The sequence below is a fragment of the Pongo abelii genome, chromosome 21, assembly GCF_028885655.2.
Source record: "Pongo abelii isolate AG06213 chromosome 21, NHGRI_mPonAbe1-v2.0_pri, whole genome shotgun sequence".
Lineage (NCBI taxonomy): Eukaryota > Metazoa > Chordata > Mammalia > Primates > Hominidae > Pongo > Pongo abelii.
Window position 1 is genome coordinate 18,521,117 of NC_072006.2, and position 24,565 is coordinate 18,545,681.

At 45.6% G+C, this 24,565-nt stretch overlaps 1 protein-coding gene across 1 annotated transcript; it reads right to left on the minus strand.

The window, feature by feature from the left end:
• Positions 1-552: 552 nt before the first annotated feature.
• LOC100454710 (cystatin-S-like) lies at positions 553-15,348 on the minus strand. Its single transcript, XM_054542391.1, has 6 exons — positions 15,268-15,348; positions 14,820-14,896; positions 12,341-12,381; positions 3,407-3,636; positions 1,758-1,871; positions 553-636 (listed from the first exon to the last, which is right to left on the minus strand). Exons 1-6 carry the CDS (start codon positions 15,346-15,348, stop codon positions 553-555), a joined length of 627 nt encoding a protein of 208 aa, XP_054398366.1.
• Between the last annotated feature and the right edge of the window lie 9,217 nt (positions 15,349-24,565).

The window sequence follows — 24,565 nt, forward strand, 5'->3', positions numbered from 1 at the left end:
TCAGACCAAAGCAGCAACCCAGCTTCTGGGGCAGCTGCCTGGGACCCCCTCCTCGCCCTGACCCCCTCACTAGGGGCTGCTGCAGCTGAAGGCCTGGGTTCTCAGCCCCTGGCTGCTGTCTCCCTGTTCTGAAGCTCAGGTCTCCAAAAGTGGCAGCAGCTCCCCTGGTGGCCTTGCTGTGGCGTCAGCTCCCAGGTACTCCTCTGATCTCCACTCCAGCAGAAAAAGGAGGCTTCATAAAGGAACTGCAGAAACCCTGCCTGTGTGCACTTCCCCAGACAGCCAAGAGCTCAGAGGGAGGAGATGCTACTGTTAATTGCAGGAGGTGGGGGTATGTGTACCATGTACCAGGGCTATGAGAAGCAAGAAGGAAGGCGGGAGGGCAGAGCCCCCCGCTGAGCAACAAAGGCCTCCTGCTGCCTTCTCTGTCTGTCTCCTGATGCAGGTGCATGGGCAGGCCTCCCACAGGGTGGGGGCCACCAGTCCAGGGGTGGGAGCACTACAGGGGGTAGGAGTTGGATGTGGCCAGTGAGAATGGCCCGGCACAGATCCCTAGGCTTCTTGACACCTGGATTTCACCAGGGACCTCCTGTTCTCCCAGGGAACTTCATAGATCTCAAAAGAACACAACTGTTTCTGTGAAAGGGAAGAGAGAGCACCAATCAGTGTGGGTTATAGTTAAAGGGGAAGATGCCCAGGCATGAGATATCAGAGCCTGGGTGAGGAGGATGGAGGTGAGACACTGGGCCCTCACCCACCCCTGCTGAGTCCCAGAGCACTGAACTAGAATGAATAGTGACTGTTACATTGCCCCTCCCAAGGTTCCAAGTCACCAGGTGGCATTGGGCCCCCACCCCAGCCTGCAGGGTCCTGTCCCAGCACAACTCTGTGAGGAGCAGCCTGTGCAAGGCCTTGGGAGCCACAAGGGTGCAGGACATGGGGAGGTGGCTCACTTCCCCCAGCTCCTTCCACCTCCAGCACTCAGGCCAGCACTAAGAGGGGCCAGAGGGAAGAATCCAGGGCAGGGCAGCTCCCCCTCAAAGAGCTGGGGCATGGGGAAAGGGCAACAAGGAGAGTGCGGCTCTCCCCTGAGTGGAGACTTCAAAGAACCAGCAGGTCATTGGAGAGGCTGGTGTTGGGTGAATGGGGCAGGTCCAGGGCTTCCCAGCTAACAGGCCTCTAGATCCCACTAATGTGATCATCGAGGTTGTGGCTGCATGCAGGTGCCGGTGCCTCTTCCTGGGATTAGAGAGAGCCCCTTCTCCCTGCCTAGGACACAGCCCCACAGCTGCTTCTTCCCGTCCAACAGGCAACACCCCAAAGCAGGCAGAGTTGACCTTCTAGTAACCATTCCCAAGCTAAAGCCTTCCTAGCAAATCAAACACAATCACCCCCCTCCCTCACCACGGAGGGACATACATAGACAACTACGTAAACTCACTTGGACTCCTCATCCCCATGAATCTATGTACAAAGCCCCATACTCCCCCAACACACCGACACACAGGCACACATGCTCCCATAGATCTCCCCGCACACACTGGCACATGTGTGTATACATGTTCACCTTTCCACACGCCCACCTACATGCACACCCTCTCACAAGTACATGAACACGTATACATCCATGCATACATGGCTCCCCACATACCCACCTGCACACACACACACCCTCCAAACATGTGTAGGGCAGAGGCTGACACATATGCACCCCTCTGCAGTGCATGAGTGGCCCAGGACCCACATCAGGAATGTACATTCTGCAGTTCTGGCTGTTCATGGAAGGCACAAGTGTCCAAGTTGGGCTGGGACTTGGTACATATGGTTCGGCCCACCTCTACATCAAAGAAGTAATTCATCCCGGCCACGATCTACACACATGAGAAAACAGGATGCACGGACAGTGCTCTCCATCAGTTTCATGCACTCACAGGCACTTCACTGTGGCTGAGTCACTGGACTTGCTTGGGGGCTTCGTGAGCTGTCCACATGTCACCACAAGGCACACAAGCCCCCTCTTCCTGTCGTCTGGCAGGTTGCTGAGCCTCATGCCTGCCCTTAAACATTGTTTTCTGTGTGCTGGGTAAAATAAGTCATTGAATTCTGCTACCTGTGGCTCAAGGGCAAGGGAACACTGAATCTTTACTAGGAAGTCTGTCTGATGACAAAATTTCAGCTAACTTCCAAAAATCTCATTCCCTCCATTTAACCTGGATTTATTACTTCACTTAGAGTAGGAAATGAGATGCTTCACACACACAGATATTTTGGGTCGATGGGGCCTCCCAGATGCCACCATTTCAAGTGTGAGATTCAAGACACATTTCTCAAGTCAGCAGCACACCTGCGTGTCTTACAATTGCAGACTAGAATTGAACCATTTCCCTGCACAGGGCCTCTCCCAGACACAACATGGCAGAGCTGTGGAGAAACCTGGGATGAGGGAATCTTTGGAACTGTGAGGAACTGCTGAGATCCCTCAAGTATCAGTTTACCCATGTCTAAAATAGGCTTCCAGGCCTGATGGTCTGCAATGCCCTGTGTTTCACTCCAAGTTACTGTCCTGCTTGAGTGGGAGATGCAGGCCAGCGGGGACCACGGCACCAGGGAGTGCACCTCCTGTGCAGGGTGAGGGCCCCAGCTGACAGCTGCAGGAGGAGAAATGGGGCTGGTGGGGATTCCTTTGATTTTCCAGGAGAGGGTGGAGGAGCTCTAAAGGCTGTGTCACTATTTGCTGCTCTGCCATGGGATGCAGGTCAAGCTGGGTCCAGTTGCCCTGCTGAAGCTCCCTCCCGACCTGACCCCTCCTCTGCTCTGCTGGGTGACCACTGTCCTCACCTGCCTGAGGTCTAACTCTGCATCAGCTGGTAGAGGCAGGGTCAAGCGTGCTCCACCCCAGCAGGGACTCAGCCACCCTGGGCTCTAGGGGGTGGTCAGCCTGCCTGAGGGTGAAGGCCACTAGCCCTAAGGGGCTGTGCCCAAGGGCATGACTTGGGGAAGCGGGGCTCTGCAGAACAGGGAGCCAGGTTCCCGTGTGGCCCCTGAGGAGAGGACTCAGGGAGGAGGTTGAACCTCATGGCCTGGATCTCATCCTGAGCAGCATCAAGCCCACCCAGAGTCAGCACAGTCTCCAACGACACCTGCTGGACCCTGGGAAATGCCACGGTCATGGTACAGACACAGCAACTGCTACAGGTTAAAGGAAGCTGAGAGGACAGACAGTGGCTGCAGTGCATGGCCCAGGAGCGTGCTTAGGCATGAAGGCCATCAGCGGAGAGTCAGGGAAAGCTGAATGAATCTGAGCATTAGATCATGCATGTGTCAGTGTTGATTTGCTGGGAATGCTCTTGGGGGTTGGGCAACAAACTTGAGGACTCAGGACCCCTCGGGTGGAGGCAGCACCCACCTGCTCCCTGGCTTGCAGCACTCGCAGTGGGCGTCTGTAGTTCTCATCTTCGGTGTCCTTGTTATACTTGTTGATGGCGAAGTGAAGGGCATGCTGTACCCCCTCATCATTGAGGTCTGCATCATAGATGCCACCCGGGATTATCCTATCCTCCTTGGAGCTCGAGGCCAGGGCCCCAGCCAGGGTGGCCAGCAGGAGCAGCAGGGTACACAGGGGTGGGCCATGGTCTCCTCAGAGGCAGAGCACAGAGCTGGAGCTGCAGGAGAGGAGGGTGATAGCCTGAGGCAGGGAGCCCAGACCAGCAGGCAGCTGTGCATTTATCCAGCTTTGGCAGCCCAGCCCCAACCACCTCCATGCCACGCCCCTGACTCCTCCTCCTCTTTCTGCCCATCCCCTCTTTCTCCATCTCTCCTTTCACTCCTCTGCCAACACAAGCTCCCTCTATGCCTAAGTTGCCCCTGGCCCTCTCATGCCTCCTCCTCCATCTCCCCCTCCTCCCCACTCCTGTCCTCACTGCAGCCTCCCCGAGCCATGCCTCTCTTCCCCAGTGCTCCCAAGCTTGAGTCACCTGGGTCTCCACAGAAGAGACAGAGCTCCTTTGACTGTGAAAGCAATGTGACCTCCTGTTTGCTCAGAAAAAGGAAAAATACAGGGTTTGGCCTCCCGGGATCTTCAGATATCAGAGGCATCCAGGAGCACTTGGTCACAGTCTGGAGCAGAGAGGTTATTTCAGAAGGTTCCAGAAGACCCTGTCCACACCCTAATATGGAGAATTTCTTTGCCAAATTTAAGGGAATTAACCTTTTTGGAAAAGGTCACTGGATTCTGTTTTCATAACTCATTATTCAATAAACAAACCTATCACCAGCTACTCCCTGTGCCAGGAGGTCTAGGGCTTGAAGACGGAACCCGGTTGATGAGCCATAGAGGTGACATTGCAGAGCTGCTGCCCACAGAGATGTGACATGAACCCATGAGTAATTGAAAATTTCTACTAGATGCATTTTAAAAGATGAGAATAAATGGGTAAAAGTAATGTTTAAAATATTTATTTAACCTAATAATATAGCCACAATATTATTTCAGCTAATGGGAACAATTATTAATGAGATCCTTTATGTGTTTTTTTTTTTTTCGTTTTGTAAATCTTTGAAATTCCCTGTGTATTTTTTACACTTAGCCCAGGAATCTTTTTGGAATGGCCCCATTTCAAGTGTCCCGTGGCACATGTGGCTGGTGGTTATGGCTGCACAGTAAATTCCTACACAGTGTGTGTAGGGGATGGTAGGTTATGATCAACAATTAGGATCAGAGAGTTATACTCACTCTGTTGGAAGTGAAATAGAACAGGGGCTAGAGAGAGACCACTGGACCCTGGGCAGGGAGGTCTCTATGAGACTGGAGAGGTTGAGAAGCCCCAGGCAGAGGGGAACAGCCAGTGCAAAGGCCCTGAGGTGGGGTTGGGCATGGCTACTCCAGAAAGTGGAAGCACCTGGAGGGGATGTGAGCAGGGAAGGGAACGACCTGGAGTCTCATGGTAACTGTGGGTGGGGCCCGGTGGAAGGTGCACGGAGAACCCTGGCAGGCAGTGGGGGTCTCAGGAGAGGGAGCAGCAGCCGTGGGAGGAATGTGGGAACCCACAGGCCTCTCTTGCCTCTCTCCTAGGCAGTCATGCCTCGGGCTCCTTTGCTCCGTGCACTGCTTTGAAGAGTCACCTGATACTTTAAAAATTGCCTTAAATGAGGTAGAATTTACATACGATGAAATGCCTAATAGTATGTGCCCAATCTGGGGGATTTCATAAATGCATACACTTGTGTTACCACTTTGTCCAGACCTGTGACATCTGCCTTGCCCCAGACGGTATCCTCCTGCCTCTCCAGCCACCCTCGTGCCCGCCCCACCCTGACAGCCCATATCCAGCCCTGTAGACTCCTTTGTTGCCTGTTCTTGAGCTTCCAAGGAATGGAGTCCTGCAGGGCGAACCCGGGTATGTCTTCGTCCTTTGCTCAGTGTGGCTTTCCAGCGGCACCCGAGTTGCTTCATTGCCAAGATTGTGAGTTCTTCTCCAGAGACTGAGAGGATGTGGTTAATTGGGCGCCCTGTGGGCTGACAAAGCCCCCAGCTCAGGATGCTGTGGGCCTGGGCTGGAATGTGACTCCAGGAGTGGGAAGGGTGGAAGGAGGCTCTGAACAGACAGCTGCTCCCTTTGTTCTCTCAACCCCACCCTCTATGCCTGAAGGAGACCCTGTGGCAAATGCCATTATGGCGAGGTGGCAGGCTTGGCCAGAAGCACCAGGATAACCTGGACCTTAGCAGGACACCCAGAGGACTCTCCTGGGAGTGGTGGAAGTGAGGGTTGGCCAGTGTCAGCCCAGACCTGTTTAGAATACTAAACAATACTATAATAAACAAATGACCAAGCCCAGAAAGCATCACGTAAATGTGCGAGTGATGAGGACAAGCTGGCCAAGAGTCATCCTGGGCTCAGACATGGCTGGGACTGGATCAGCAGCAACCTGGCAGCAGGAACCATATTACTCATGGGTGCTCATGTTCAATATTAGGACAGGGGACCTTGTTACCTGAGGCCTGGTGACCATCTCACCCCGCTGTGAATCCAGCACCCCTAGAATAGCTGTGCAGCCCGGCAGATACAGCAGGTGTCCCAATGGTGTTTACTGCTGGGTGAGGGAGGGAAGATCTTCAAATAGAGCTGCACATATGCCTCCTAGTTAGACAGGAAATGGAGAGAGATTCCCAGAGAAGGGAAAGAGAGGGAAGTCCCTTACCAGGTGTTTGTGAGCAGAATGGTCATCTCCAAAGGGTAGGAGTTAGTTCTCCTCTGTGGCTCCCACCTTCTTGGGACAGCTGGGAGTCCAGACTCAGGAAGACATGCTGTACAGAGGGTAAATTGAAGGTCAAGGAATCCTCTTGGTTTTTTCGTTTTTTGTTTTTTGTTTTTGTTTATCATTGGAAAGGAGATGTAGGTAACCCAAATAGCGAGAATGTGCTGGTGGGTGGAGTGTGAGGGAGGGAGGCCAGAGTGCTGACCTGTGCCCCATATGTGATGACACCACCAGTGATCATCTTCTGTCAGGAAGCTGGCATGCATTGCAGGGAGGGTCAGCTGTCCTGATACAGCAACCTCTCTAATCCCAGTAGGAAAGATACCAGTGTAGGTTGCTCTTAGGAGGAGGTACAAGTGCGATGTCCAGTATGGAGTGATAGGAAGTGGCAGGTTGAGGTAGCTGGCCAGCTTCTCCAGATGTTTGATGACCTTAGGCAAATGTTGTGTCTTTCATGCATCTGGAGAAAGAGGCTACTTTCTAAATCATAGTATCTGGGAGTTCAGACCAGCAGAGATGCCAGACGTCTGCAGTGATGTATCAACATGGTTAAAAATGATGGAGTAGCCAGGTATGGTGGTGCACATGTAATCCTAGCTAATTAGGAGAGTGAGTCAGGAAGACTCCTTGAGTCTAGAAGTTCAATTTCAGCCTGTGCAACACAGTGAAACTCCCATCTAAAAACATGACAGAACACTTTGTTCCCTGATTTCTATAGTCCACAGTTTTAAGAACACACTAGGAGGGGGCCAGATAGCAGCCATGGACTGAGGAACAAGCTTGGGGCCTCCAGCACCCATGTAACCTGGAGGAGTCCAGCTGCCCAGGAGGGGGCATGTTTACCTTCTGCCAGGTGAAAAAGAGAAAGCTGTGTTCCCCTAGGCTGCATGGATGACTACTGATCTGATTATCTGAATTAGTAGGATGAGAAATTAGGTGAGAGTCAGAAGTTCTCTGCAATAAATGACCAATAATAAGTGAACACTAAACAATACCATAATAAATGACCAAGCACAGAAAGCATCACGTAAAAGTGCAATTTGTGAGGACAAGCTGCCAAGGGTTGAGATTCTACACAGCTGGGTTTTGAGCAACTAACACTTTGGCCTATGGTAGGAGCTGGGACTGAGCAGCTGCTGGATTTGGTGGCTTCTCAAATGAGAAGCCCAGGAACCTCCTTAATGGAGTGCCTGGAATTCTCTGGATTCAAGCTCATCTCTTTCACACTCTATCCCTCCTTCTTTTCTCCCTCTCTTCACACATGGTGGACACGTGGATGCTTCTAAACTATGGGCCAATGTTAGTAACACATTTGGCTGTGCTAGGACATGTGGATGCTTCTAAACTATGGGCCAATGTTGGTAACACATTTGGCTTTTCTACATCATTAAGAAACTGATACTCATGGGGAAGCCTGCTGGTAGCCCTGGCTAGGAAAGGTGAGAGAGGGCAGAGCCCAGTGTCTGAAGTCTGATTGTTTTGCACTCCATGGGGAGAAAGAGAATCCTTCCTCTCGGGTACCAGCACGTGAACAGTATTAATGGTTTTGGAGTGCAAGTTAACATTTATTTTTCAAAAAGAGCAGTTTTCAGTGCAGATTCACTGACTGAAGAACCACATATGAATGGAGACGAGTAGGGGTGGCCTCCAGGAACTCAGGCTACTGGCTGCGCAGCCAGGGATCCATCTGACTCGCTGGGCTGCAGCCTGCAGAGGCCTGGCCGTGAGGAAAACAGGTGACTCTGAGGAGGTGAGTCATTTCCTTGACATCTCTGGGTGGTCAGACTTTCTTATCCTGTTTGGGTCACTGCTGGGACTTCCCTGTCACTGTTTGTGTAACCTTAAATATCAGTTCCTTTAGCAAAGTACAGTGACTCTGGAGAGTGGTTCCTCTTCCTGCTTGGAATCCTGTTCAACTCAATCACTGAGTGCTGGAGCTGGAGCCAGAGGTCTTCAGGACAGCCCTGCCCGCTCCTGTGGCCCTGCCTGCCCTCTCCTCCTGTCACAGAGGAGCTGGATCCAGCGACAAGGCTCACCTTGACCAAACCTTAGTTAAGCTCCTCTGAGCCTTCTTCTCCCCAGTCCTCATCACTAGTCCCCAGCCCTGGACTTCCTTTTCTTGCGAGGGCTGCATGGCCCTGTTTTAGAAAAGGATCCTGCTAAGTCAGTTTAGAAAGAATCCCCCCACCCTTGGTATCTGATCACCTTCAGCATCTGATCGACTTCTTCTTTCCTTACCTTTGATGTCTAAGGCATTCTCCTGCCTTTAGCAACAATATTGTTAGGTCATTTTATCTAGAAATTCCTACCTTTGATGTCTCTGCTTAGTAATTCTGTTTGAAACGGTTCTAAAGCTACTTTAATAATGGCCCAATCATTCCATATTGTAAGTGGAATGATTTTACCCTCCCTACTTGCTTGTTTTAAATCTTTGCTAATTTTTTCCCAGTCTTTTAGATCTAAAATACCTTGTTCTAGAAACCATGGGCAGAATTGTTCTATTGTTCAAAATAGCGTGATTAGATTTTTTGTAGAGATTCTAACTCCCCCTTTTTTTACAAGAATTTTAATAGAGCTGAGAAAAGAGGCATATTTACTTTTAGTTTGCCCCATTGTTACCCTGGCTTCTTCCGAGTGTACAAGCTTACTGCAAGGCTGACTGTAGAAGTACTCAGGAATCTCTGGTCTACTTGTCCTCAGTGACCACACTGGAGCATACCTTCACCCTAGAGAATAGCACCCACGTTGGCCACCAGATGAAGGGGTGGCCATCCCCTCCACACCTGTGGGCATTTCTCATCAGGTGGGATGAGAGCCTGAGAAAAGAAAGAGACATGGAGACAAAGTATAGAGAAAGAAAAGTGGGCCCAGGGGACTGGGCTCAGCATAGGGAGGACCTGAGCTGGCACTTGTCTCTCCGTTCCCTCAGTATTTATTGATCATTATCTCTCCCATCTCGGAGAGGGGGATGTGGCAGGACAATAGGGTAATAGTCAGGAGAGGGTCAGCAGGAAAACATGCGAACAAATGTCTCTGTGTCATAAACAAGTTGAGAAAATGTGCTGTGCTTTGATATGCACATACGTAAACATATCTGGTGCATTAAAGAGCAGTATTGCCACCAGCATGTCTCACCTCCAGCCTTAAGGTGGTTTTCTCCTATCTCAGTAGATGGAACATCCAATTGGGTTTTACAGGGAGACATTCCATTGCCTAGGGACCAGCAGGAGACAGATGCCTTCCTCTTATCTCAACTGCAGAGAGGCCTTCCTCTTTTAGTAATCCTCCTCAGCACAGACCCTTTACAGGTGTGGGGCTGGGGGATGGTCAGGTCTTTCCCTTCCCATGAGGCCATATTTCAGACTTTTACATGGGGAGAACCTTGGACAATACCTGGCTTTCCTAGGAAGATGTTCCTATGGCCTCTCGCAGTGATATGTGTCCCTGGGTACTTGAGATTCGGGAGTGGTGATGACTACTGTTCAGTGATATTTATAGCACTGAATGCTCACAAGAGAAAGCAGGAAAGATCTAAAATCCACACACTAACATCACAATTAAAAGAACTAGAGAAGCAAGAGCAAACAAATTCAAAAGCTAGAATTTGTTCTAGAGAAGAAAGAGCAAACAAATTCAAAAGCTAGAATTCAAAAGCTAGAAGGCAAGAAGTAACTAAGGTCAGAGCAGAACTGAAGGAGACAAAGACACAAAATACCCTTCAAAAAATCAATGAATCCAGAAGCTGGTATTTTTTTGAAAAGATCAACAAAATTGATAGACCACTAGCAAGACTAATAAAGAAGGAAAGAGAGAAGAATCAATAGATGCAATAAAAAATGATAAAGGAGATATCACCTCTGATCTCATAGAAATACAAACTACCATCAGAGAATACTATGAACAGCTCTACACAACTAAACTAGAAAATCTAGATGAAATGGATAAATTCCTGGACACATACACCCTCCCAAGACAAAACCAGGAAGAAGTCGAATTGCTCAATAGACCAATAACAGGCTCTGAAATTGAGGCAATAATTGATAGCCTACTAACCAAAAAAAGTGCAGGACCAGACACATTCACAGCCGATTTCTACCAGTGGTACAGAGGGGAGCTGGTACCATTCCTTCTGAAATTATTCCAAACAACAGAAAAAGAGGGAATCCTCCTTAACTCATTTTATGAAGTCAGGATCATACTGATACCAAAGCCTGGTAGAGACACACAAACAAAAAGAGAATTTTAGACCAATATCCCTGATGAACATCAATGCAAAACTCCTCAATAAAATACTGGCAAACTGAATCCAGCAGCAAATCAAAAAACTTATCCACCAAGATCAAGTTGGCTTCATCCCTGGGATGCAAGGCTGGTTCAACATACACAAATCAATAAACGTAATCCATCACATAATCAGAACAAAAGACAAAAACCACATGATTATCTCAATAGATGCAGAAAAGGCCTTTGACAAAATTCAACAGCTCTTCATGCTAAAAAGTCTCAATAAAATAGGTATTGTTGGAACATATCTCAAAATAATAAGAGCAATTTATGACAAACCCACAGCCAATATCATACTGAATGGGCAAAAACTGGAAGCATTTCCTTTGAAAAGGGGCACAAGACAAGGATGCCCTCCCTCACCACTTTTTAGCTCTTCATGCTAAAAAGTCTCAATAAAATAGGTAGTGATGGAACGTATCTCAAAATAATAAGAGCTATTTATGACAAACCCACAGACAGTATCATACTGAATGGGCAAAAACTGGAAGCATTTCCTTTGAAAACTGGCACAAGACAGGGATGCTATCTCTCACCACTCCTATTCAACATAGTGTTGGAAGTTCTGGCTAGGGCAATCAGGCAAGAGAAACAAAGAAAGGGTATTCAATTGGGAAAAGAGGAAGTCAAATTGTCCCTGTTTGCAAATGGCATGTTTGTATATTTAGAAAACCCCATCGACTCAGCCCAAAATCTCCTTAAGGTGAGAAGCAACTTCAGCAAAGTCTCAGGATACAAAATCCATGTGCAAAAATCACAAGAATTTCTATGCACCAATAACAGACCAACAGAGAGCCAATTGAACAATGAGAACACTAGGACACAGGTGGGGAACATCACACACTGGGGCCTGTCATGGGGTGGGGGTATGGGGGAGGGATAGCATTAGGAGAAATACCTAATGTAAACGATGAGTTAATGGGTGCAGCAAACCTGCATAGCACATGTATGCATATGTAACAAACCTGTGCGTTGTGTACATGTACCCTACAACTTAAAGTATAAACAAAGAGAGAGAAAGTTCTAAATATCTGAGAAATAATCAAACAGAAATAGGGAAGCCAACCTGGGAGTCCCCAGTCCTACTTGTGTTGTTTGTCTTGTGCATCAGATTATAAATGCTAAAAGTGGATTCCAGCCTCTGTGATTATTCTGTTTTGCTCTCTAAAGGAACAGCCAGTCAGTGGTGGTTTGTATTCTCCTTTGCCTCTCTTCAGCATGTCACTTTATGGTTAGGGTTCTGTTTGACAGGGTGAACTTGGATCCTCCCCTTTTCTCACTGAGGTGCTGTCTTGACTTACAGACAGGAGCGAGGACCTGGGCAGTGTGGAGGACTAGCATGCTGTGCCCCACAGACCTCCTGGATTGCTTCTTCATATGTGGGAAGAGTTCAGTGCTGTCCTGGATCTCTGATATATGGGCTTCTTTTAGGATTTGCCAAAAGGAAACTTTTAAAGCTTCTGTTTCTTTACAACCAGCAGTTTCATTACTTATGGGATGTAGGTTGTCATGGGGGCAGTAAAGAGTTCATTTGGGAAAACAGTGGAGAAGGAATACAGTGGAAAATGGAATAAACCATGTATGAGTCAGTTTCTGTTCCATGGGAAAAACCCTTAACATCTTAGGGACTAAAAGCAAGAAACTGTTCCTTTCATGCTCTGGAGCCTGCAGATGGGCTGGGGCTTAGCAGATCTGGTCTGGCTTGCCTTGTGTCTTCATCCTGGGGCCCATGCTGAAGGGGCAGTGTCTGCTTGGATCAGGTTTTCTTCATGATGGTGAGGAGGGGAGCAGGAGGACCCACCTCTCACATCTGCAGGGTTAAGATCTCTGTCCTTGTCACATCTGTTAAGGCCCAAGCAAGACCCATGACCATGCACAAAGGCAATGGGGTTTATGCTGCATTTTCTGGAGAGAGTTGCCACTGGCCACATGGCAGAGGGGGCATGTATGTATAGTTTTGTTCCAGCAAAGGAGACAGCTGTCCATTAATCCTGGCACAACCCCTTGAATCTAGGAAAACCCCTCTTCTCTGTGCTGTGACATGGCACACGCTTCCAGGAAGCCTGTGGCTTCCATGCTGGCAGCGGCTTTCTAAACTTTTGCTAACAATGATGACTTTTTCAGTCTCCTGAGTTCCACCTGGGGTATCTTGGAAGTGCTGACTCCCTAGAAGGAATCCTCCATATGAGGAATGCTCCTTTCCAAAGGCCTGTGTTTATTCTCTATAAAAACAGGCTGCTCAAAAGGTATGGCCTGGTAGAGCCTTTTTTGGCCTATATTTTGTTATACATTAATTGTTGAGTTCTTCCTAATAGAGAATTCACTTCTACTCCCACTCAGTGTGGTTCACATGGTATCAGAATCATAGCCAAATAATTGTGAAGGTGTGCAATGTGCAGGATGGGGTTTTATGATGAAAACTCAAGATGAAATAGAAGAAGGGGGCTGGGAAACAACAGTGACCTCCTGCACTGCCAAGGGAGGTACAGGTAGGATGAGATGGGGAAAGTGGCCATCTCTTGTGAGGTGACACCATCTGGGGTAAGTGGAGGGCACTTCCTCCTCAGCCTCTGTCCCTGCATCCTCTCCAGTGCCCCAGTCCCTTCCACCTCACACTCTCTCTCTGCTCTAAGGAACAGTATAGAGTGTGAAACATGTTCTTAGTAACCAGCCAGCCTGCAGCTTCATAATGTGATGGCTTGGCCATTTCCCCTACACATGTATGCTAGGCTGGGAACTTAGGAGGTGTATCCATGACTTCCCAACTAGCTGACAACACAGGCCTGTGTATCTCAGGTGATCCTGATGTAGAACTTTGCTGTATTTTGAATTTTTATTTTTTCACCTTTTATTTTGTAGTGATTTCAAACTTACAAAAAGTGGGAAGAGTAATATAAAGAGCTCCTGTATACACTCAGATTCTCCCACTCTTAATATTTTGTCTTGTGCTTTTTCCTTCTCTTTCTATATGTACAAGCTATTATAGGTTTTTCTGAGTCATTTGAGTGCAAATTGCCGACATGACCTCTTTTGCCCTCAGATACTTTCATGTGTGTGTCCTAAGGACAAGGACATTCTGTAACACAACCTCAGTACAATAAGCAAAATCATGGTGCTTGTGTGGATACATCCTTTTATCTAGTCTATTGTTCAGACAGTTTATCAACGGTGTTTATTTGCCAAGCTTCTTTTGTCTCCTTTAATCTCATAAAGCTCTTCATTCTTTCTTGTCTTTGTTATCCTGTCATTTTTGAAGATAACTGGCTATGTTGAAGAATGTTTTCTGTTGGGGTCGTCAATGGATTAGATTCAGGTGATGCATTTCTTTTCAGATGAAAATTATACAAGTGATATTGTGTCCCTCAATACATCATGATTCCAGGAGGCCAGTATACCATTGTCCAATTGCTGACACATGTTAACATTAATCTCTAGATTTAGATGGTGTCTTCCAGGTTTCTCCACTCTTAAGTTACTTTTTTTTGTTTGTATAATTAATATGTATTTCACAGAGCAATACTTAGAAAATAGGTTTATGTTCTACTTCTTATTTAACTTTTACTTTCTACCATTAACATATAATGATAATTCTTTCCTGAATCAATTGTTATTATGATTATTGTGACTATTTTTTTCTAACTTCATCATTTCTTCTGTATTTATTAATGGCATTCATTCCACTGTAACGAAAATTTTCTTTTCTCATCTGTCTATTTATCTACTTACCTACCTATCTAGCTTCTGTCTCTCAGCAGATCTAACTCATGGTTTCTTATTTTATTGAAGAAGTTATAATCTGTTACCACTATTATTCCAATGTGTAGATTATCTCACAGTTGGCTACCAAGAGATCCTTTAAGCAGCTTCCTCTGTTCTCTTGACACATTTCCGTTATTATTGGAGCCTATACTTACCTTCTCATGTATTAATAACAAGAAGTTCTAGATCTATTTTATACTTTCCTTCATCCAACTCTAGAAGTACTGGCTGAAATCTGTGGTGAGTTCAGAAAGCAATCCCCAGTGGTGCCTGTGCTCATTCATTGCTAGAGGGAGGCCATGGTGCCTCTGTCTGTAGTTATTCACCTGGGGCAATTTTGCTTCCCAGGGCACACTGGTAATGTCTAGGACATTTTTGATTGTCCCTACTTGGGAGGATGTACTACTGGCATTTAGTGGACAGAGGTCAGGGATTCTGATAAACATTGTGCATCTTTTCCCCCAGTGGTAGATTAGAAGCTTTCAGTGTGCCTCAAGCACTTGGAAATAGCAAAATAGTACCTAGTGATCAGCTCTGTGAGTTTTAACTCAAAAAGGAGAGTGGGAATCCACTGGGATCCTGAAGGACACCTCAGATTCTGGGGAGGAGAATGCAGGCAAATAGCCCCTAAGACAATGTGTTCCTCGTAAAAGTGAGTGATGTCCCAGAATGTGAGGGGCAGAAAGTCTCCCTCTGTGATGTACCTTTCCACTGGGGATTCCATGGAACCAAGCCAAGGGAGAGCAGTTTGTTTCTCCCAAGCCCTGGAGCTAACTTGGGGAGATGCTTGGACACTTCTGGACTCATAAGTCAATCATTCTTAGGTGACCCAGCAGCTTGCCCACAAACTCATTTTAGTCTTGGGCCATATGGGAGTGCTTGTGCTAGAATGAAGTAGGGGCCTCCACATTAGAACTAAGCAGTGACTGTGAAAAATGCCCCAGGAGTAGGTGTTAGAATTGTGCTCACCCTTGCTGCAAGTCTAGAGCCAGAGGAGGTCTGCTGCAGCCATGGTTTCTCCTGGTTGATGAGACTTGCAGTCAAGGTCATCTTGGTACCTGGAACTGGTCTCTGTGTATGAATGCTGGATGCACCAGACTTCTTCCCTGAGATCATGGAGTGGCTGGATCCTCTTTGCCCCATACTTGGGCTGATCTCTTGGCATTCAGAGCAACTGCTCCCTCGGATCAGCAGCCTAAGCAGCACCACCCTTCCTATGTATAGACTGTGGTGCAGCAGGGCCCTCTGTACTCCACACCCAGGTAGATCTCCAGGCATTCAGAGCACCTGTGTGCTAAATCAGCAGCCTTTGCTGCCTTAACCTTCCTGTGCAGAGAGTGGTGAAGCAGGGCCCTCTCTGCTCCATGCCCAGGCAGATCTCCAGATATTTAGAGCACCTGCTCCCTTGGAACAATAGCCTGAGCTTCCCTGACATTCCTGTGTAGAGATTGTGGTGTAGCAGCACCCGCTGCACTCCATGCCAAGGCAAATATCTGGGCATCTGGAGCACGCACTCCCCTGGATTAGGAATTGAGGCGTTTTACCTCCTGCAGAGAAGCTGAGTGCAAGGAGGTTTCTCACATCCATGCCTAGGCACATCTCTGGGTGATCAATTGATGCCCACTGGACTCCCACTCAATGCTGTTGCTTGTACCTGCTATTGGAGAACCTGTATTTATGCCTGCCCTTCTTGGTTCCCTCGTCCAGGGATAAGCAGGGAGCTCACACCGTGGTGCACTTCAGGATCAGCCCAATACCAAAGGCAACAGAAAGCTTCTTCCAGTCAACAAGAATCAAGTAGACACCCATCTGCATTAGCCACAGCTGGCTGTTACAGACAGACAAGCACCATCCATTGGCCTGTAGACAAACCCCATAGCCTAATATAGAACATGCTGACAAAAGTGCATAGTGTTAGAGAAGCAAATCCAAAAACCCTATAATCACACCCCCTAGAGAGGGTTTCAAATCGAAAGAAAATGATGTAGGGAAAGAAAGAAAAAAAAATTTTGTCTGTATGAAAATAATTACAAAAATTGGAAGTGCCAATGTGTCCAGATGAGAAAAAAAACAGCACAAGAATCCTGGAACCATGAAACATCTGAATGTTGTGACACAATCAAAAGATTGCACTATCTCTCCAGAATGGTTCCTAACCAAAATGAAAACTCAAAAATGACAGATAAAGAATTCAAAGTATACATTGCAAGAAAGCTCAATGAGATCCAAGACAAGGTTGAAAATCAACAAAAACAAATTTCTTAAGCAATCCAGGAGATGAAGAAAGAGATACACATTTTAAAAGAAATCAGTCAGAGCTTGTGGAATTCATAAACTCCACTTAAGAAATTTCTAAATATGATAGAAAGCTTTATTACTAGACTATACCAAACAAAACAAATCACTTCAGAGCTTGAAGAGTAGTACTTGAACTAACACAGACAAAAAAATGAGCAGTCTTTGAGAAATATGACGTTATATAAAATGACCAAACCTCTGAATTGTTAGCATTCCTGAGTGAGAAGGAGAAAACATAAACAACGTGGAAAGCATATTTGAGGTAATCCAAGAAAATTTCCCTAATCTTGCTAGTGTCATAGACATCCAGATGCAAAAAATACTGAGAACACCTGCCAGATACTATACAAAATGAACATCAATGCGTATAGTCACCAGGCTTTTCAAGGTCAATGAAATAAAAAATCTTAAAAGCATCTAGAGAAAAAAGTCAGATAATGTACAAAGGAAGCCCCATCAGGCTAACTGCAAAGTTCTCAGTGGAAACTGTACAAGTCAGAAGTGATGGGAGCCTGTTTTCAGCATTTTTAAAGACAAGAAAATTCAATCAAGAATTTCACATCCTGTTAAACTAAGCTTTATAAGCAAAGAGAAATAAAATCTTTCTTAGGCAAACAATCAGTAAGGAAATTTGTTACCACTAGACCAGGCTTACAAGAGATTCTTAAGGAAGTACTACACATGAAAACAAAAGAAAGATCCTGCTAACATAAAAACAAACAAGTACATAGTCCACAGACTTTGTAAAGCAACAATGCAATAGAAACTACAAAGCAACCAACTAATAACTTCATGAGAGGATCGAAATTTCATTTAGTTCTTAAATGACCATATGTGGTCATAGTTATAATTCTTCCCATTGTACAGATGAGTTAACTGGGTCTCCTAGAGATGACATCCCTAGCTCTCTCATCAGGAATTCCATCTATCAGTTTCCCACTTTACCAGTGAGACTTCATTCTCTCAGCTACTGGGAGTGTGGCCACTGATGGCTCACAGCTGAGTCCTTCTGTGGGCATTTATCTGAGTCAAAGGAAGCTGCTTTGTCCAAGTTCATGTCCCTCCTGGAATTGCCTATTTTAAATAATAGGTCTATAAGGGGGTACAAAATGTTGACCATTTTGCCCTAATACGCTACCACTCTGAGGCCATCCCCATTGCAGAAGTCTCCATGGGCCTGACTTTGGCATCTGCTTAGCTGCACCCCTGCCTGACATTTTCCTCTGCCCCACCCCATGCCCCTCTGCTGAGCTGCACCCCTGCCTGACTTCTCCCTCTGCCCTACCCCATGCCCCTGCCTCCCCAGCACATGCCTCAGTGAGCCTCCTGCCCATGAATCTCCATCTGAGTCTGTTTTCAGGAACCCTAACCAAGAGATGGTGGAGTCAGGACCCACACCACAAATATCCTGCCTTTTAAACTACGGTGGGTGTTAGGTCTGTGAATGTTTGGAGGATGGGGCAATACTTGTCTAGGAGACTGGATGTCTCTCTTCTCAGGATTCGAGGAGTAGGATGCTCCAAATGTTTTCAGACCTGAGACCTATTTGGAAAACTGGTGTTTTATCTGGAAAGTTACCTGTTCTTGAAAATCTCTTACTCAGCTAGGACTACTTTTCCCTCTTTACTCCTTAGTAAAATGAAAACCAAAGCTTCCATTTTTATTGGACTTGGTGAAATATTTCACTTACCAAATTTCTTTGGATCCACCTGATGGGGAAGGCTAGGCAGGTAACATAAACCCCTTGTAATTTTGTGGAAATATGTAGAAGGGAATTTGGGGACAATAAGGCAGGTCATGTAATTTTCAGATAAATTTTGTTCGTATTGCACAATAAGCTTCATTTGCCACCTGGCTGTGGGTCTGGCACTTAATGGTGTGTCAGCTCCATCATTCCTGGAAGTTATCCTGGCTGCAGATAGCAGGAGTCTTGAGAAACACTGGCAAAATCTCCCATGATGACACTGGTCATTTCCCAAAGGCCATGTGGGTGGTCGTCACAGAATTGGTGCAGCATCCTTAGCAGGGGCCCAGGTGGTTTCCTTCCATCTTCTCCATCATTCATTGGGCTCTTGTTGTTGGGCACATGGCTCATAAGTGAAAGGCAGACACCATAGTTGGAGACATTCTGTCCCACACTACAGCCTGAAACGTGAGGAGTAGGAGCAGGAGGAGGTCACAGGGGATGAGAAGAGGGTGTGGAGAGTGAGTGTGAGAGTGTGTGTGTGTACGTGTGTGTGTGTGTGTGTGTGAGAGAGAGAGAGAGAGGATTCTTTCCGAGGACTCTGTATTTTCTCTTCAGTACAGGCTTTTCTTTTCTTTTCTTTTTCTTTTTTCTTTTTTTGTAATGACCTGGCTGCCTTCTTAGATGTTATTGCCTGGACTTGGGTCCTATGCCCCCTGGGGTAAGGAAGGCCAGGAAGTTTATTGCCTGGTGCTTTCAGACTTTCCACTCAGGGGAAGGGAAAGGGAGTAGGGAATGGCTGGTGAGGTTTTCAGAACAAAGTTTCTTGATATGAAAATCCACAAAGAGTTTGTAGAAACTCCATTGTACTCCAAAGATTACAAGCATGTTTGTGCAGGAGTGTGCCTACGCATACGTACACACTATTTCTACAATAGTCGTCTGATTCCTAATGGGATCAGTGACTATTACACTATTCTAATGTTGAAGTATGGATGCTGAGTTGTAAGTGCAATGCCATGGGTTTGCACTGAAATTAAATGCAGACTCACCTCTTGAGATTTACATGTCCATTACTTTCAACTGAACTGGGCATCAGGCTATCTCCTCTCTACATTCAATGAAAGTAGAATACAGGAGAATGAAAGAGGATGAAATGGAGCACTCTAAAGCCAAGCCAAAGCCCACCTGCTAATCGCAGTCACTGAGTCCACAGCAGTGATGATTTCTCTGGTGGTGAAGGCTTTGTAGGGAATGTGACCTAAGATATCCTCTCTTCCCCAGGAGCTCAGAGTATAGCTGACAGAGCATATATCTGAAGACATTCAGTACCATGAAAAACAAGAAAATACTTATTAAATACTAAGTGGCTTTCAGAACTCAGGGAGCATGTGAGAACAATTTTTTTCCCACTTTGGAAGGAGTTTCACTCTTTTTGCCCAGGCTACAGTGAGATCGTGTGATCATGGCTTACTGAAATCTCTGCCTTCCAGGTTCAAGCGATTCTGCTGCCTCAGCCTCCCAAGTAGCTGGGATTACAGGTGTACACCACTATACCCAGCTAATTTTGTATTTTTAGTAGAGACGGGGTTTTACCATGTTAGACAGGCTGGTCTTGAACTCTTGACCTCAAATCATCCACCTGCCTTTGCCTCCCAAAATTCTAGGATTATAGGCATGAGCCACTGCACCCAGCTGTGAGAACACCTTCTGCTGAAAATAAACTGCCGATTAACTCATAGTTGATAAGCTGTGAGGCATATATGGGCATATCAACCACACCAATAGGTCATTCAGCCATAGTATTTGTTAGTTTCAGTTTTAAAAGTAGAGACATAGGGAGGATCCAAGGGGAAATAACCTATAATTTAATCACCCAAACACTCCTAGCTGACACTAAAAAAGGGATAGAAAGAACACACACACATTTTTGTAATATTCCAATGGAAAAGAAAGATTCAAAATATAAAAAAAAGCAAAAGCCAAATTATCCATCACCCTACCCACACTACCACCTCTCTTCCGTGATATCCACTGTTAATAAATACAAATGACAGACTGCCTGTCTCCTTTTCTATATTTTAGACTTTTATGTGTATATCCATATGTGTAAATATGTGTCTAAATGTCCATATAGCCACTCATACACATGCATGTTTACTTTTGTTTTTACAAGCTTTATATTAACACACCACATATACCTCGCTTTCAATAAAATACTATATTCAAGATATATTAAAATTATTTCCAGTTTAACACATATGTTGCTATCTAATTCTTAACCGCTCTTCCATCATGTGTGTACTCTATAATTTATTTGAGCAGTCTCTAGTGATGACACCATTTTGATCATGTTAAAGTTTGTGCTATTACCAGGACATTGCCATGGTCATCCACAAGTTTCACAGAGTGTTGGTGACATTATAAATGATATATTAATAGATTCTTAACATATTTTAAGTGTAGGTTTATTAACATCTATTAAGTGTATGATTGGTGTAGGGGATGGGCCTGTGATCCAGACCTGGCCTATGAGGCATGAGAAGGAGTGAGCTAAGGAGTGAAGAGGAGGAGGTTACTCACATTCAGGAAGGATGGGTGGAACAGAGGCTTTTCCCTAGGATCTTTCTGCCTCTGGATGTTGGTGTTGATGATGTGATGTCTGGAGCTGTAGCAACCACCTTGCTACCAGCTTGAGGCTGAAGCATCATGAACAGAAAGGTAAGGATGAGAGAATCCCAGGGAAGCAGAACAAGATGCTGGGAGTTCTGTTTTTAAAGCCTGTCTCACCCAGGGCCTTCTTATTATGAAAGGTGGAGCACTCCCTTTGCATTCAAGCCATTTTTAATTGGGGCCTTTCTTTACATGCAGCGGAAAGCCTCTTGCAAGTTCCCAATGCCCATGCAGGTTTCTTCTGCATGAGTTTCTCCTCCCTCACTTCTTCTCCATGTCTCCTACTTTTGTGGCTGGTGGATTTGCCTCCTTCCCATTTCCTCTTGGCCCATCCACACTTACAAAAATATTAATGTCTACTCATAAAAATCCAGATCTTTAATGATGCTAATGACTTTTAAGTACAGAGCATTTCAAAAACCCCACAAAAGGCTTCAAGTGGGCCTGAGCAACAGGTTTACTTGGGTGGAGGATTTGTACAATAAAAAGTGTGTGGTATTTTCACTGTAGTCAGTTCAGAACATTGGCTTTTTCTACTTTGGCTTTCTTCTTCCCATTCACCACCCTCTGGATGGTGCAGGGTGGACACAGGCATTTCGGTATCTGGCTAACAGGAAGTTGAGTTGGGATGCATTTAACCTGGGGTGTGGGGAACACATTCCTATGGTTCTCAGTCACTCCTGTGCATAGTCATGTTGCCTCAAACTGCCCTGGTGTAGGAGTGGCCACAGACAAGGCCCTACCACCCCTCTCGGTTTTTACCTAAAGCAGCGAGGAGAGGTAGAAGCTTGATCAGAAAATGTCCCCAGCAGCTCACATTGGAAGCCTGAGATTAGCAGAGAGGAAAGAAGGTTTGCAATGTGTGGAGTCAGAAGCCCATCTGTGGATAATGATTCCCAGTGGAAACATGGAAAATTTCAAGTGAGTGTTTGGTTCTTTTTGACCCTAGTCAAAAAAGGAAGTTTTATTCTATTGGAAATGTAGTCAGTAATATGGCATATAACATAATCAGTGCATCATGCAGTTGTTTTTATTTTTGATGGGAGTTGAATGAGATAGAACTTCTCAATTTTTGACATTCATAGGGCACAGATCTGTGTGGTGAAAATACCCATAGTAAGGACATATGTATGTGAAGTGGCACAGAACCAATGGATGGGGCTGATCTCCCACCTCTTCTTATCCTGACCAAGTCTGGGAGCTCCACATAACACAGATATAAAATTGTGACCAGCAGTAAGACAGCTCAAAGAAATACTTGCTTCAGGACAAACTCCTCCTTCACAGTCAATGAGCTAATAGATATAGCACCTAAGGACATTTTTAGACAATTCTGAAGCTCAGTACAACAGTGACAGTTTAAAAATGCTGTGTTTGTGTCCATTGTCAATAGAAAGACTTGTTAAGTTCCTCAATTTTAAAACATGAAAATTTAGAGTTATTAAAATCTTAGAGCTTGCATATGAAAGGAAAATGAAAGAGGCTTTTCCAAATTGGACGACAATCAGAAAAATGTGCATGATATGGCCAATTATGAGTTTTGAATCAAGATGTTATGCACCATCAATTTTACAAGTGATCAAACCTTTTAGTGGAAAGACTGGTTTATTCTTCTGCTATACTTAGTCAAAATCCTATGATAAATTAAATGTCTTATAATGAGACAAACAGTGATTCATTAGTTGAGTATAAAAACATCGAATGAAATTATGAGTTGTGTCAGTAGCTAATTAATAAAAATATCATGTGAAGAAGTAAAAATCATGTGGATTGAGAAGGGCAAATCTGCCCTTTCATCTGCAGAGTGGAGAGATGGACTGATGTTAACAAAGCCAGTGGCATCATGAGCAGGACACAATGTTTCTCTCAAGATGCAGCTTTGAAATGTCAAACAGCCTCTTGCTGGCTGACAACTGCTTTCTGACTCTGGGTGGGTGCCTGAGGCTGGGGTTAGACAGAGCCCCTTCTCCCTGCCCAGCACCCAGCCCTGCAGCTGCTTCCTCCAGTCCAGCAGGTAACATCCTAAAAGATGCATGGTGGAGCTCCCAGTACCTCCATTGCCAAGTTAAATATCTCTTAACAAATCAAATTCATCATATTTTTCCCCCACCACCCCATCTACATGCTCATGTCAGAGGTGTTTGAACCAGAGCAACTCCATCTTGAGTAGGGGCTGTGTAAAATGAGGCTGAGACCTACTGTGCTGCATTCTGAGATGGTTAAGACATTCTAAGTCATAGGATTAGATAGGAGGTCAACACAAGACTGCTTTCTGACTCAATGGAAGACCTCATTCTCTAGAGTCAGGGGCTGTCAGAAACTACCCTTATCAGTAAGAAGAACATCCCACTACCTGAAGGATCTATATCCACCTTTCCACAGAAGCACAGAGCTACAGAGAAGGGGTTTATGGACAGAACATTCCACATCTGGCTGGACTTTATGGGTTCTAAGGACACAGGACCTAGGTCCACTTTGCATGCCAGGCTTGACACTGGTTTCTTCACACAGAGGCCTGCCATGCCCTGAGTGCATCGATATCAACTCAAAATCCTTTCCCATGGTCCTAGAAAAACCTCTTTTCTTTTTTGTGTCATCCCAGATTTCTTGGCATGAATTTATTCCCTTATTGCAACAAGCCAATAGACGTGAATCTGTTCACTGCAGAATCGGTGTTAGTGACTGACGGTAAGAGGATATGTGTTATTTTTCTGGACTTTGTGATGTTCACAGTATTTTTCAGCATTTTCATACATATAATTTCCATGATTTATTTTCTCTTTCTAAATAAACGTTAATTTTTGTGCTTAGTTTTGTATTGCTAACATAGGGCTTTTATATTTTTATTTTTATTTTTTTCCACAGAGAGCCCCTATGTATGCTTCTCAGACCCTGCAGCTCCTTGGTTCTCCTGTCCTTGTTATGACAACTGTCTGCCTGCCCATGGTAAGACAGTGCTGTGTTGTGCTTCTCTGGCCCCAGATGCAGTCAACCTTCCTTCCAGAGTGAGTTATCTATGCTGGATTAGGGGTTTCTAACTTCTTCATTTTCAGTCTTTTACCACTGATTTGTGACATTATTTTTGGGAAAGAAAGTCTTAGAAAAGTTTCCAAAATGGGAATTGAATGATATGGAATTTTATAATTTCGATATCTGTAGGCACAGATAGGTGTATTGAAACCCTGTCATACTCTCCTACAAAGACCTAGTGGCTTCAGGACACAGTTCAGATAATTCATTGGCTCAGAAGATATTCCTGCTCACCCTCAGCATCCCTATCCACTTCTTCCCTCCTAGAGAGCAGACACACAGGGAGTAGGTGGGGGAAGCCCAGTATACATTCCCACTTTACTCCCAACTTTCTCAAGGGAGAGACAATTGTGTCTGAGAAGTGGCTGGTTTACACAAAATCATCTCTTCATTGTGTGTCTTGAGGATTGTTGCTTGTGTCAAAGGAGAACTTCCATTCAGGTAGAAAATAATGAGCAACTCCCTGCAGGGATGTCTTCACCCCTAATCACCACTCTGAGCACCTCCTACTCTGCATGCAACCCCTCTCTCCCACCAGAAGCCTGAGTGACTACATCTGCCCACCCCCAAGAGGATGAGGCT